General features: G+C 36.0%; 2 protein-coding genes across 2 annotated transcripts; both read left to right on the top strand.

Moving 5' to 3' along the window:
* The first annotated feature begins 3,848 nt into the window (after positions 1-3,848).
* Positions 3,849-5,571, top strand: LOC131624544 (uncharacterized). Its single transcript, XM_058895501.1, has 3 exons — positions 3,849-4,762; positions 4,838-5,060; positions 5,155-5,571. The coding sequence occupies exons 1-3, from the start codon at positions 3,849-3,851 to the stop codon at positions 5,569-5,571; spliced, it is 1,554 nt and encodes a 517-aa protein (XP_058751484.1).
* Positions 5,572-6,353: 782 nt separating this feature from the next.
* On the top strand, positions 6,354-11,223 carry LOC131624543 (uncharacterized). The gene is made up of 4 exons (XM_058895500.1): positions 6,354-6,508; positions 6,632-6,852; positions 7,000-9,200; positions 10,882-11,223. The coding sequence occupies exons 1-4, from the start codon at positions 6,354-6,356 to the stop codon at positions 11,221-11,223; spliced, it is 2,919 nt and encodes a 972-aa protein (XP_058751483.1).
* The last annotated feature ends 3,213 nt before the right edge of the window (positions 11,224-14,436 follow it).

Genomic DNA, 14,436 nt, shown 5'->3' with positions numbered 1-14,436 from the left:
ACTTCAAAAGAAATCTCCACAACATTTCCCAACCAAAGAATTTTTTTTTCCCAAACCCCTTTCGATATTAAACATTGGAAGAAGAGATATTCCAAAGTTTCCGGATGATTAGTACAAAACAAGCAATCAAGAGAAGTAGCATTAGACAAACCTTTATTGGCCAAAAGGTCTTTTAGAGTCATCATATTTAATGTCATGTAGTTTTAAAATTCTAAATGTCACAATTTTGAGGTGAAGTTGTTTCTTGAAGGGGTGATGTTGGAGTTTTGTTTGAGGTTTTTGTTTTTAAATTGACTATCAAATGCTCAAATTTTGAACAACACTTTGAGGAATTTCTATAACCTTAGGTGTGCTTTGAGTAGAGGATATAGTCGCTTTAATATATTCTAGTCAAGCAAGTGACAGAGGCTCACAAAAATAAAAAGAACCAGACCCTCAATAATAATAATTCCTTGGATAAGATGAATAAGGCAGACAATAGTATAACCAATTCTTGCACTAATTAGGGCAAGATCTAAAGTAGTAACAAAAGTGAGAAAACTAGGTATGATTATCAAGGAAACAGCAAAGGCAAAAGGATAATCACCATGAAGTATAAATATCAACAACGGGTTAGAGATAGCGAGGAGACCTTTAGCTTAGATACCATTTGGTGTTAAGGTAAAACCTTGGGAATAATGAACAAGTGTTACATGAATCAACAAATCAGATACACACAACACCTCGAATACATCAAATAAGAAGGTTAAAATCCAGCAAATTCATACAAAGAACATCAACAACAAAAAAGTCAGTAATAGTTCCACTCGCTAAGATGATTATGAAACTCACAATCAACAAACACAAGGAGGACATTCATAGCACAATCAACATGCAAAGAGATCAAATCAAAAATAATAATAACACATGGAATAAGAGAACAAACAAGATCAATAGATATAAGTTAGAATGTGATAGGAGAAATAAATTAAAAAGTTGGAGAGAAGAAAGAAATAAGGAAAAACGTCGTGAGGTGCACAACACCATGAAGACCCTAAGAAAATTCCTTTTATGGATACTTTATAGAGAAAGAAAAATTATTATGTAGATAGTCAGAATAATAACATCAAGCACATGCATGAAGGGAAGAGAAACAATAAACACAATAAAGATGAAAAATCTTCCTATAAAAAATAGGGATTTAACGGTCCATTACCATGATTAGAGGTGTGCATGGTTGGTTATTTTCAAAAATCAAATCATAACTATTTAAAAACCATTTAAATGGTTTAGATTTATAATCATAACCACATTTTAATCAAAACTGGTTATAAAACCGGTTATAAATTTGGTTATGATTATATAACCGGTTTTTTTAAAAAATTTAGTTTTGAAAATTATTTTTTCCGAATTTTTTTTTCAAAAAAATAATAATTTATTTTGAGAATTAAAATTTTTGGATTTGGATAATAACCGGATTATAACCAAATCCAAAATAATTTAACCGGTTAATAACCATTTAATTATATTCGGATTATATGAATGAATAACCAAACCATTAATAACTAAACCTGTTAATAACCATTCAATTATATCCAGATATTTAAAAGTGATTTGGATTTGGTTATGAATTTGGGCATCACAAACGGATATTTTGCACACCCCTAACAATGATTCTTCAGTGGGACATTATCATTCTCAAAAAACCCTTGATTTAAGACATAAGAGCCTAAATATTTCACCCTTAGCGTGAGAGGAGACAGATCATATTAACACACGAAATACACAAAAAGCTACATTGCTTCACATCTCACGTGAGATGTCTCTCTTATCACCGGAAAACCCCACCCACTAGAATCTCTCACAGCAGCGGACAAACCCTAAACCACCTTACAAATACTATAGTCTCTAACTACTACTTCTAACACAGGGTTGTCATCCATTTTGTACTTTTAAGTACAGAGACAAATAGTTGCAACTCTTGGAATAAAAATACAAATTCAAACATATGAATAATTTGTTGAACCAATACAATAAAAATGCTTTGTGGCTTGCATTTGAAACTGTGTCAACCATATTGACATTTAGGATCAATATTATAGATAAACATTAAATCTTCAGGAAGAAAATAACCTCTAACTTTGGGATGTGAGGATCATAGACATATAGAGCCTTAGATCATGTGATAGACAAACCAAGAAAGGAAGCCATGTTAAGAAGAACTGGAAACAAATGGTTAGTGATGAAAGACTAGGTTTGGGAAAACTAAACAAGTGCTAAATATAAAACATCATGTCAACCCATAAAAGCATAATTATAAGAACATTAAGGGCATGTTTAGGGATGGCAAACCGGCATGTCTGTCCCGCAAAAGCCCGCGAATAAATGAGGCGGGGCGGACATATTTGAGAGTGCGGTCGCAGAATGTTGTCCCGCCCCACAAAAAGTTAGGGCGGGGAACGCCCGCGAGCATTGAACTTTTTAAGTCTAAAAAATATAAAATTGTAAAAAAAAGCTCATGCCCGTAAAAAACAGAGTGAATACATTCAAGAGAACGGACCTAAAACTTTTCCTCGCTCCGCGGGCCGAACCCATTTTGCCACCCCTAGGCGTGTTAATTTTAGTTTTAAAAAAATGGATTTTTTTTCTTTGTATTTTTAAAAATATTACAAGGTTTTTTATATTTGTTTTTTCTAAATTGCAAGACTGATTTTGATATCTTATAATATAAACATACATTATTGAAGATTAAAACATAGTCAAAATCGTAACTTTTACAAAAAAAAAAATTGTATCTTAGTAATGATTTATATGAAAACTATTTGAAATAGCTTTAAAATTAAATAATTTTTTGAAATTTTGATATACAAATTTTTTTTTAATAAAATGATGAAATATTTAAAATAACATTTTAAAATTAATTATTCAACCAACTAAATTTTCATTTAAAATATTTATGAAAAATTTCTTTGTAAAATATTTTTATATAAAATTATATAACACTATAAAAATCATTTTGACCTAAAACTTATAAATTTTGGTTATGAATAGTTTAAATTTATGTTATTGAGGATAATTAATTCTGAATTGAGCGAGGGAAGTTCTAAAACTTGCTATCAAAACCCAAGAAACATGGTTTCATCGATAGCGATAAAGGTGGAAGGATATTATTAAAAGGGACACCTTCTTTACCCAACACAAAAATTGGGTAGTGTACCTTCAACCAATCACAAAGTTCTATTTAACTTTAATACGTTTAATTAATTATAAAATAGTATAATTTTTTGTTGTTTCCAAAAAAATTTACATTAAAGGTAACTTTACCCAATTTTTTTGAGTTGGGTAGATAAGAATTCACCTTATTAAAATTTGATTTGGGTCAAAAAAAAGCCTTAATATGAACATTTGAATTATCATGAATGGCGATTCGAATGGCGATTTCCGACGTGTTCCATCTTCGGCGCTTTAGGTCGAAGTTTTGAGTTGTGTCTTTGCAGCGGGTTTCGGTAGGCTTTCAAGTGGTTTTTGTTCGGGTTAACATTCATCTTTTCAATTTCGGTTTAAATTCCTGCCCTTAGGGTTAGGGACCTTGTTGAGGAGGTGGTTTGTTTTCTCTGATAAGGCTTGGTGAGCTTCATCGCATCTTTCCCCTGCAATCGTTTCTTCTCTTTGTGCCTCTGAATCGTCTTGGTTGTTCTGTTCCCTGGGTTTTGTGGGTTCTCGTTTGTTTGCGTCTTCGCTTTTCTTTGATGCAGAGTGGTGGTTGGAGTAAGGTTTCGTATAACAGGCCGCCTTTATTGAAATGGGATACCTTTCCCTTTGGTGGGCGAAACCGAAATTTATAGTGTCATGATAAGGAGGTTACTTCCATGTATGTCTCTGAGTTTCCAGAGGAGTCAACTGCTAAACATCTTTTTGAGTTGTTTGGATGTATCGGGAGTGTGGTTGAAGTCGCCATTTCTCCAAGGAGAAACTCGTTCGGGAAGAGGTCCGGGTTTGCTCGTTTCGTAGAGGTAAGGGACGGGAGGCTTCTTGCGGTTCGCTTGGACAACATCATCATTGCCGGTAAGAAACTTCATGTCAATCTCCCTAGATATTGTAGGGTTCAGCAGACGGGTGTGAGGAGGATTGCAGAGTTTGTTAGAAGAGATTGCGGTAGGACTCAGGTTAGGAATGCAGGTGTGGGGTTTGGCAACACTAGAGTCGATTCTTTTAGGAATGACAAATCTTATGCTGAAGCAGTGAACAATGATTCCCCAGCAAGTGAGGTTAATGGGGTTTCGAGCAACGCGTTACATTTCAATTCTTCTTCTGAGCGGAGAGAAAGGTTGGCCAAAGCCTATGTTGGTAGAGTCTGCATTCTAGGTTCTTCTTATAACATACACACCCATTTCGAATTGGAGGGGGTTTATGCGGTGAAAGTGTCGCCTTTAGGGAGTAATTTGTGTCTGTTAGAGGAATTAAAGGAGGGTTACATCAAAGATTTGATAGCAGAAGGGGAGAGTTGGTGGAAGTCTTGGTTTTTGGAGATAGTCAAATGGGAAGAACGATTGGTGGATGAAAGTAGGGATGTTTGGATTAGGATTTTCGGGATCCCGGTTCATTCATGGTCCGCTGATTTCTTTGTAGCAGTGGCTAATCTATGGGGGAGGTTTATTTCCTTAGACGAAACGACGGCGAAAGGTGAAACTTTTGATGTGGCAAGGATCTTGATCAGTGTTCCAATTGCTGTTAAGATCCTCGATGCTGTTAATGTCGTGATTGACGAAGTTTCCTTTAAGTTGTTTGTGAGAGAGGATGCTCCGACTTAGCTCAGAACTTCCGTGAAGGATTTAAAATTGGTTCCAACTTTTGGTAGCAATTTTGTTTCGGAAGAGGATTGGGTCGTCGATGACGAGGGAGAGGATGATTTGGGGGGTTCTGCAGACGCAGTGGACAGCATTGAACAATTTTCTTCGAAGCACTGTACTGAGACCAAATCTATGAATAATTCGGCTACCATTAATCGATGGGCAGAAGGGCCAGTTTTATCCGCTGCGGCTTGTGCTAAGGTAGGGAGTTGTGAGGTTAACAGCAGCCAGGTAGTGAGGAGAAATGCTGCCGTTTTAACTGGTAACAGTCTGGATATTAGTGAATCTTTTCAATCTGTGGTGGGCTGTTTTGTTTTTGATGCAGGTGAAAAAAATGGGGAAAAGGATTAAATACAAGAATGTGAATGGGGTGGGAAATACTAGTAGAAAATATAAGGGTGCTGGCAACATTTTTAAATCTACATGCCGTAGCACAATCAAGGAAATCGGGAAGGCAAAGGGAGTCGAATCTTTAAATGTGAGGGAGGATGGAGTTAATAGTGGTAAATCTTCGGTGTGTTATGGGAATCAATTGGAGGAGTCGGATATTCGTAGGAATAATGGAAGGCAATGGGATTTTTTAAATAGGGGTGTGGGGTATAAATTATGGGAGGCAATTGTCGAATTGGGGGTGGTGGATGAGGAGGGAAGGAGCAAGTTAATTAGTAGGATTGAAAGTCTGGAACAAAAGAGAGAGGTGGAAGGAGAAGAAAGGAAGGAGCTTAAAAAAGGTGGGAAATGATTGTCGGTTCTTTGAACGTTAGAGGGGAAACGAATGCACTCAAAAGAAGGAGAATAAGTTCTTTAATCAACAAAGGCAATGCAGACATTTTTCTCATTCAAGAAACAAAAATTTCTAACATGAACGATGATTTTTCTAAAAGTCTATGGTGTAATGTGGGGATTGGGTTTTCTTTTTCTTACTCGGTGGGAAGATCGGGCGGTTTGATTACTTTATGGAAGAAGAATAAAATGGAGGTCTTGCTTAGTTTCAAAGGGGAAGGATTCTTAGGTATTAAAGTGTGTTGGAAGGAAGAATTATATTATGTTGTGAATGTTTACTCTTCGTGCAATCTTAATAAGAAGAAGGTGATGTGGGATGAAATTCTTAATTTGAAGGAGGCGTTTAGGGATGGGAAATGGATTATAGGAGGAGACTTCAATTCTATCAAGAATGTTAGAGAAAGAAAAGGGTGAGCAGGAGAGGAGAACAAAAAAGAGGCAGATCTTTTTGCGGAGTTCATTTGTAAGAGTGCTTTGGTGGATATCCCATGTAAGGGTAAAAAGTTCACGTGGTTTAGTGGAGATGGCAAGTCTATGAGTAGGATTGATTGTTTTCTTTTATCTTACAATATGGTGAATAGATGGGATGTTAGTGGTCAAATGATTGGTTCTAGGGATATTTCGGATCATTGTCCTATTTGGATAATGACAGATAAGTACAATTGGGGGCCGAAACCATTTAAGTTCAATAATGAATGGTTTTCTTTTGACTCTTTCTTACCGTTCGTTGAGAAGGAGTAGATGTGTTTGAAGGTGAAAGGAAGATGGGACTTTGTTTTGAAAGAAAAACTTAAACTCTTAAAGGACAAACTCAAAAGGTGGAATAGAGATGTCTTCGGGAAGACCAATTTGGATATTGAGGAAGATGTCAACGATATTAATCTTGCCGATGAGAGGTTAGATTCCACCCCTTTTTCTATTTCTTCTTTTGAGGAAAACTTGGCTTTTAGAAAAGAGGCGACGTGTGGTTTTTGGCGGAATTTGAGAATTAAATAAAATATGCTTGTGCAAAAGTCTAGGATGAAGTGGCTTAAAGAAGGAGATACTAATAGTGGTTTTTTTCATAAAGTTATGAAACAAAGAAGATTACATAACCATATTGGTCCAATTCTTACTTCGGGAGGCATGGTGGAGTTGGTGGAGGATGTTAGGGAGGAGGTGTTCAAACATTTTGGGAATAAATTTGTTGAACCGGAAGTGACTAGACCAGTGTTAGATGGTGTTCAATTCAACACTTTAAGTAGGGAGGAGGCGAGGGGGCTTGAGAAACCTTTCCTTGAAGATGAAATAAAATAGGCGGTTTGGGAGTGTGGTGGTAATAAGAGTCCGGGTCCGGATGGTTACTCTTTTCTTTTCATTAAGAAATGTTGGCATTTTATTAAAGCAGATTTCATCAATTTCTTTAATTATTTCTTTCTTGGAAGACCGATATCTAAGGTGATCACCTCTTCTTTTTTGACGCTTGTTCCTAAATCTAATAATCTGATCGGCTTAGATGATTATCGTCCCATTTTCTTGGTGGGTTTCTTATATAAAGTGGTGGCTAAGCTTTTGTCGGGAAGAATAAAAGGAGTGCTCAATTCTATTATTTCTCCGTGTCAAAGTGCTTTCGTCCCCGGTAGGCAATTGTTAGATGGAGTGGTTGTGGCGAATGAGGTGGTGGACTATGCAAGAAAAGAATACAAGAATTGTGTTTTATTTAAGGTAGACTTTGAAAAAGCTTATGATAAGGTGAGTTGGAGTTTTTTAAGGTTTATGCTTAAAAGAATGGGGTTCGGAGAGAAATGGATGAAATGGATGGAATTATTGGTGTTTAATAGTAATATGTCCGTGCTTGCTAACGGGAGTCCAACGAAGGAATTTAAGGTGAGTAGAGGATTGAGACAAGGTGATCCGTTATCTCCTTTTCTTTTTGTTTTGGTGGCGGAAGGATTAACGGGGCTTGTTAGAAAATCGATTGAAGTGGGTGAATTTCAAAGCTTTAATATTAATGGGTCTTGTCCGGTGTATATTCTTCAATTTGCGGATGACACTTTAATAGTGGGAGAGGGTAATTGGAAACATGTGTGGGCTATGAGAGTCGTGCTTCGGGCTTTTGAGTTAGTGTCGGGTCTTGGAATTAACTATCACAAAAGTAAGTTAATTGGCATAAATTCCAATTTACATTTTTTGGAGGCGGTTTCTCATTTTCTCTCGTGTAAAGTGGAGGATAGTAACTTTTATTTTCTCGGTATTCCTATTGGGTTCAATCCTAGGAAAGAAGCCACTTGGTATCCTCTTTTGTCAAAGTTGAAGAACCGTTTGGATGGGTGGACAAATCGCTTTTTGAATATGGGAGGAAGAATTACCCTTTTAAAGTCTGTGCTTAGTTCCTTGTCCATTTTTTGGATGTCTTTTTACAAATTACCAAGTAAGGTTGTTAAGAGGATTAATGGCATTCAAAGCAAATTTTTATGGGGTGGAGTAGAAGAAAGAAGAAGAATTCATTGGATAAAGTGGGAGGATGTTACTTTACCCTTGAATAAAGGGGGGTTAGGAGTCAAAAATATCATTTTGTTCAACTTGGCTCTTCTTAACAAATGGAGATGGCAGATTCTTAAAGGGGCAAATTCGTTGTGGCATAAAGTGTTGCATGTTCGTTATGGAGATTTGTCTTTGAAAATGTGCGGTGGAGGAGAGGAAAAGAAAGTTTTCTCAAGATGCTCTTTTTGGTGGAAGAATTTAATTAAGATTATCCCTCTGTCATCTTTTGACCCTTTTATTGCTCATTGTAGGTTCTCGATTCATAATGGTTTTTCTACCCCTTTTTGGGAGGCCAAGTGGTTGGAGGGATGTACTTTGAAAGAAGATTTCCCAAATTTGTACAAGATCTCATGTCTTAAGAAAGTATCCATGACGGCCATGGGTGGATGGGTGGAAGGAGAGTGGAAATGGGGGGATTTTGGATTATGTGATATGGGAGTGGAAGAGATGATCTTAGGGGAGGAAGCGGTGGCGTTGAAAGGGCGAGTGGAGGCGTTTAGAGGTTGGTTAGAAGGAAAGGATAACGTTGTGTGGGAAAAAAGCTTGAATTCAGAATTTTCGGTGGCGTCTTGCTATAATTTTTATGATAATATCCATATTCCGTTCGGTCCTCCCAATAGGAATGATGTTGCTTTCGGGTTATTATGGAGGTTGGAGGTCCCGATGAAGATCATGGCTTTCGGATGGAGACTTTTTCATGATAGGCTTCCGATGAAGGACTTGTTGGTGCTTCAAGGTATTTTTATTCCTTTTGATGACTTAAAGTGTTCTTTTTGTGGATATTGTGTGGAAAGTTGTAGTCATTTATGTTTTAGTTGTTCGGTGGTTAAAAAGATTTGGAGTGAAATTGCTTTTTGGGTGGGTAAAGAGGATAGAGTAGACAAAGAGTGTATGTCGAATTTTATGGATTGGCACTCATTTTTTTATAGCAAAAAGGTGAAGGAGAGGAAATTAGGTGTTGTTTGGTTGGCTATTACTTGGAGTTTATGGTTGATTAGGAACAGAAGTAGTTTCCGGAAGGAAAATTGGAATGTGAATAATACCGTTTGGAATATTAAGCATTTGGTTTGGAAGTGGTCATTTTGTGGAAAAATTATACACCCCAATTACTCTTTCTACGATTTTTGCAAGGACCCTTTGTACTTTTTATCGTAGTAGCAATTGGTTATGTAATTTTTTCTTTTTGTTGGGTCTTGTCCCGTGTATTTGTGTAACCGGGTTGGAGAACATTAGTTCTCCCTTATATGAAAATCTTGCTTACACAAAAAAAAAATAACATTTGAGGAATGTTCAATATAGGAATGGACATATGAGAAAGAATATGCATTGTTAATATATTTTTCAATGTCCCCTTAGCTATAGCTAAATTGTATAATGACTCTAAAATTTTGAACACATAGCAACAATTTAAGGAGAGAAACGAGGACCCCTCGAAGATATGCTTCAATAGATCTTTAACATTGAGAATATAGTTGTAACTTTTGGAATAAAACTACAAACTCAATGCATATGAATAATTTGTTGAACCAATACAATAAAAATGCGTTGTGCCATGCATTTGAAGTTGTATCAAAAATATTAACATTGAGGATCAATAATATAGATTAACATGAAACCTTCTGGTTGAAAGGAATCCCTAGCTTTGGAAAGTAGGAATCATAAGCATATAGAGCCAAAGATTATGTGGTAGACAGACCAAGAAAGGAAGCGACGTCAAGAATAATGGGAAACAAATTGTTGGTGGTGATAGACTAGGCTTGGGAACACTAAAGAAGTGCTCGGGTGCAGTTACCGTGCATAGATAAAAATCTATGCACCATGCATAGATTATTATGGACCCTTGGATCATTGGATCAAATTCTAGACATCAATTGTTATTACTCAATACTCAATACTCACCACTCAATACTCAATATTCAATACTCAATAATGGATTAAAAACATGATCCAATGGCTTATGTAGGCTTATGCATGGTGCATAAGGAAAATCCTTACGCATATTAGCCAAAGCCGAAGTGCTCTATATCAAACATCTTGTCAACCAATGGAAAGTGTAATCATATTATAAATACCTTACCGCTTATAGTTTTCACCATGGATAGTTGCCATTCCACAGTAATTAGCTAGAATTGGTGAGGGGAAATTCTAAAATTTGATGTCTAAACCTAAGAAACATAGCTTCATCGGTCATAATAGAATGGAAGGACAATATGAAAATTGTTCTTGGATTAACAACAAAGCCATTCGAGGAACATTCAAGATAGGAATAGACATATGAGAAAGAATATACAATGTTATACATGTCAGTTGAAGTGTAATTGCATCTTCAGTATTGTTAGTTTATTTGGGTCATGTATTAGGCTTTAGCTAGTTGATTTAATATAGGTTTAGTATATATTGCATTTTTGCAATGTAATGTTATAGAGTAGAATTATTTATTGTAACTGTTTTCCAACTGAGTAAAAGTTAGTTACATATCCTCTTTTTTCTCTCTCTTCATCATCATCTTCCTCATCTTCATCTTCAACCTTAAGTTCCAACAATTGATATCTAGAGCTCTGGTTCAGATCCACGGAAAGGGAAATACGAGTGTACGTGAGGTGTGTGATTATTTTGATTTCAGATTCACTCAATTTACAGTAAATTGAAGACCAGAATCGTATCAGAATCACATTTCTTGATTTTGAGAGATCGGTAAACACGAGTGTTTGGTGAGATCTAAATGATTTCTTGCATAATATCGAAGATGAACGATGGAAACAATAGTTTGAATTTAAACCTTTCGGTGTTTGATGGAAATAATTGGAATCCGTGGATGATTAGGATGGGTGTGTTGTTTGGCGCTCAATATGTGCTTGTTCTCGTCAACGACTGTTACACGCATGTTGTTGCGGATGCAACGAAAGCGCAAATAAATGTGCAACAAAAAACAAAGAAGAAGGATCATAAAGTCTTGTTTTACATCCATCAATGCGTGGATGCGAATGTGTTTGAGAAGATCTCTGATTTGACGACCACAAAGGCTGCGTGGGACACACTAGTACGGTGCTATGGCGGTGACGCATCAATGAAAAAGGTGGAGCTTTAGTCTATACGTATGTAGTGTGAGAATCTCAACATGAAGAACAATGAGAAGGTACCTAAGTACATCTTCAGAGTGACTCTGATCACTAATGAGATGAAAGCTTGTGGAGAAACGCTCTCAGAACAAGTGATTATTGAAAAGGTACTGAGATCACTTACTCCTCAATTTGATTACATTATTGTAGCTATTGAACATTCTAAGGATCTGAGCACCATGTGAATTGAAGAACTGCAAAGTAGTCTAGAAGCACAAGAGTTGCGTCTAACTGAGGGGACCTCTGAGAGAGAGGTATAGCAGGCTTTGAAGGCGTCTTCTGGTAGGAAGAGTCATAAGCCTTTTTTTTTCAGAAGCCAAGAAGAAACATGGTGGTTCTCAAAAGTCAGAAGCGTCTAATTCTAATAAAAAGAAACATCATACGGGAAGAGAGAAGCTTGACAAGAAGAAGATTCAATTATACTATTGTGAGAATGTTGGCCGTTATGCTTTTGAGTGTTGGTCAAACAAAGGATAGAAGTTAGAAGGAGCAAACATAGCTAGAGAGTCTGATGATGAACCTCTAATATTGATGGCTTCTGATTTTGACTATAGTGAATGGCCATAATTGTGGTATATGGAAATTGGCTGCTTAAATCACATAATTAGAAACAAATAATGGCTGATAGACTTTGACTCCAGAAAGAGGAAAAAGATTAGGTGTGCTGATGATAAGTTCCTTAATGCCAAAGTAATAGGAAATTCCAAAATTAAAGTGAAGAATGGTAAAACTGTTTTGATCAAAGATATTTGCTATGTTTCGTACATGAAGAGAAATCTAATGAGTGCAGGTCAAATAATTAAGAAAGGTTTCTTAATTACTATGAAGGACAGTCTCTTGAAGTTGTATGATTCTGATCTGAAGCTGATTATGCAATATGAGTAGGGAAGCAATAAAATATTCAAGGTTTATGTGGAGACAAATGAAACTCAATGCCTTAGTGAATAAACCGCTGAAGGTGACAATGAGTTGTGGCATACGAGATTGGGGCATCTGAACTTCAGAAGCTTGGGGCATTTGAATTCTAAGAAGATGGTACTTGGCATTCCAAAGATTGTGAAGCCTAATAAGTCATGCGAGATATTCATGAAAGGTAACCAACCTAGATTGTCATTTGCATCAGAAGTAGTTCCAAGATCAAAGCATGCTTTAGGATTTTTGCACTCTGATATGTGTGGGTCATTCCCCGAACCTTCATTTGGAGGAAACAAGTATTTTGTGTCATTTGTGGATGATTTCACAAGAATGATATGTGTAGAACTCATCAAGTTTAAGCATGAGGTATTTACTAAGTTTATGAAGTTTAATGTGAAGGCAGAAAGTCAGAGTGGTCAAAACCTGAAGATTCATAACTGATGGTGGAGGTGAGTATAACTCTACTGAGTTCAGACAGTTTTGTGAAGAAAATAGAGTTGAGCATGAACTAACAGCTCTGTATACTACACATTATAATGATATTGTTGAAAGAAGAAATCGTACTTTGCTAGATATTACAAAGAGCATGCTAAAGGATAAGAAGCTACCTCACTCGTTATAGGAAACACATGTGTAAGTGAGGTGTGTTATTGTTTTGATTTTAGATTCATTCAATTTACAGTGGATTGAAGACTAGAATCGTATCAGAATCACATTTCTTGATTTTGAGGGATTAAGAAACACGAGTGTTTGGTGAGATCTTAGTGACTTCTTGCATAATATCGAAGATGAATGATGGAAACGGTAGTTTGAATACAAAAATTCTGGTGTTTTATGGAAAGTGAAGTTTTGGAACTTACAAAACAAATGTTAAGACTGATGTCCTAACAACTCACAATGTCAAGTTAGATGTTATAACATCTGCTGACAGACAGTACAAATATCAAAACTTAAATAAACTGTAAAATGATAAATAACATAGTAAATTGTTAACCCAGTTCAGTGCAACAACACCTAATTTGGGGGGTACCAAACTAGGAAGAAAAATCACTATAATAGTATTAGTTCAAAGCCTAAATAATCCCAGATTACAACTTTTTTCCTAATCATTAACTCGTGCAACTTCTACCTGGAAATCAACATCTAGATGTGAAAAATCAACATCTAGATGTGAGAAATCACCATATCACTTCGCATCACCTCAGTGATAAAAATAGTCACACACCTTGTGACCAGAGGAACCAAATAGAAAGACTAAACTTTCAAATAAACAATACTTGATCTTTATTAAAAGCTTCAATCAAGAATAATACTCAACTCTTATGCTTAAAATCTTTAAGAGTGAGAACAATAACTTGACAACCAGTCAAGTAACAATCACACTACCTCAATGTATCATAAGATACATGCGTGACACACAAACAAAAAACACAAGGAGCTTGAACTCCTTTTAAAACCTAAACCCTTATTTCACCCACAGATTTCTTCTTGTAAAAGCTTGCTATACTAGGTTTAGCAAGTTTCTTTCTATAGACTCTTGCAGTATGGGCTTGGATTTCTGGATAAAATACTATCTTCTCTTTTTTCAATCAGCTGCAAGATCTTTACCAAAAATAGGAACAAATTAAATCAAATCAAATCTTAGTTTCCTAAAAAAGTCTCAATGATTCTTTTTCTGAAACTACATCAATCTCTATTTGTCCTAAAAACTCCATTATTGGTTGCGCCTGTATGAGTGTTTGAATATTCTAGAAACTCATATTTTTCAATCATATCTTCAAGGATTAAAAATGTTTGAATTGTGATGATATTTTGGTATAGTATGTCACAACTACTGACAGAACCTATCATGACAGTTGGTCAAGATGTTTCAACATCTTGCTCTACATCAGTTAAAAACCATATTTTAGCAAAATTATGCCAATCATAAAACCATGGTACTAACAATCTCCCCCTTTGGCAAATTTTGGCTAAAACAACCAAAGCACAGTTATGTCCCGGAGATAGGAATAAAACCAGAACTACATGCCATGTAATCTTACATCAAACTGCAAACAGAAATATATATGAGATACACGGTAGTTACACAAAAGTCTTCTTCTTCAAGGCTCTTCAGAAGTCAAATGTTCAGACATATGGTCTGACATCATAGCTCTTTGGAGCTTGTACAATCAGACAGGTCCATTGCCCCCTGTCATAGAGACCTAATGCTTCATTTCAAAGGGAAAACCAAATATGAACTACCCAAGTAGTTAAGTTTGCCATGT

The sequence above is a fragment of the Vicia villosa genome, unplaced genomic scaffold (genome assembly GCF_029867415.1).
Source record: "Vicia villosa cultivar HV-30 ecotype Madison, WI unplaced genomic scaffold, Vvil1.0 ctg.000133F_1_1, whole genome shotgun sequence".
NCBI lineage: Eukaryota > Viridiplantae > Streptophyta > Magnoliopsida > Fabales > Fabaceae > Vicia > Vicia villosa.
Note: the sequence above shows the minus strand (reverse complement) of the source record. Positions and strands in the feature narration are given on the sequence as shown.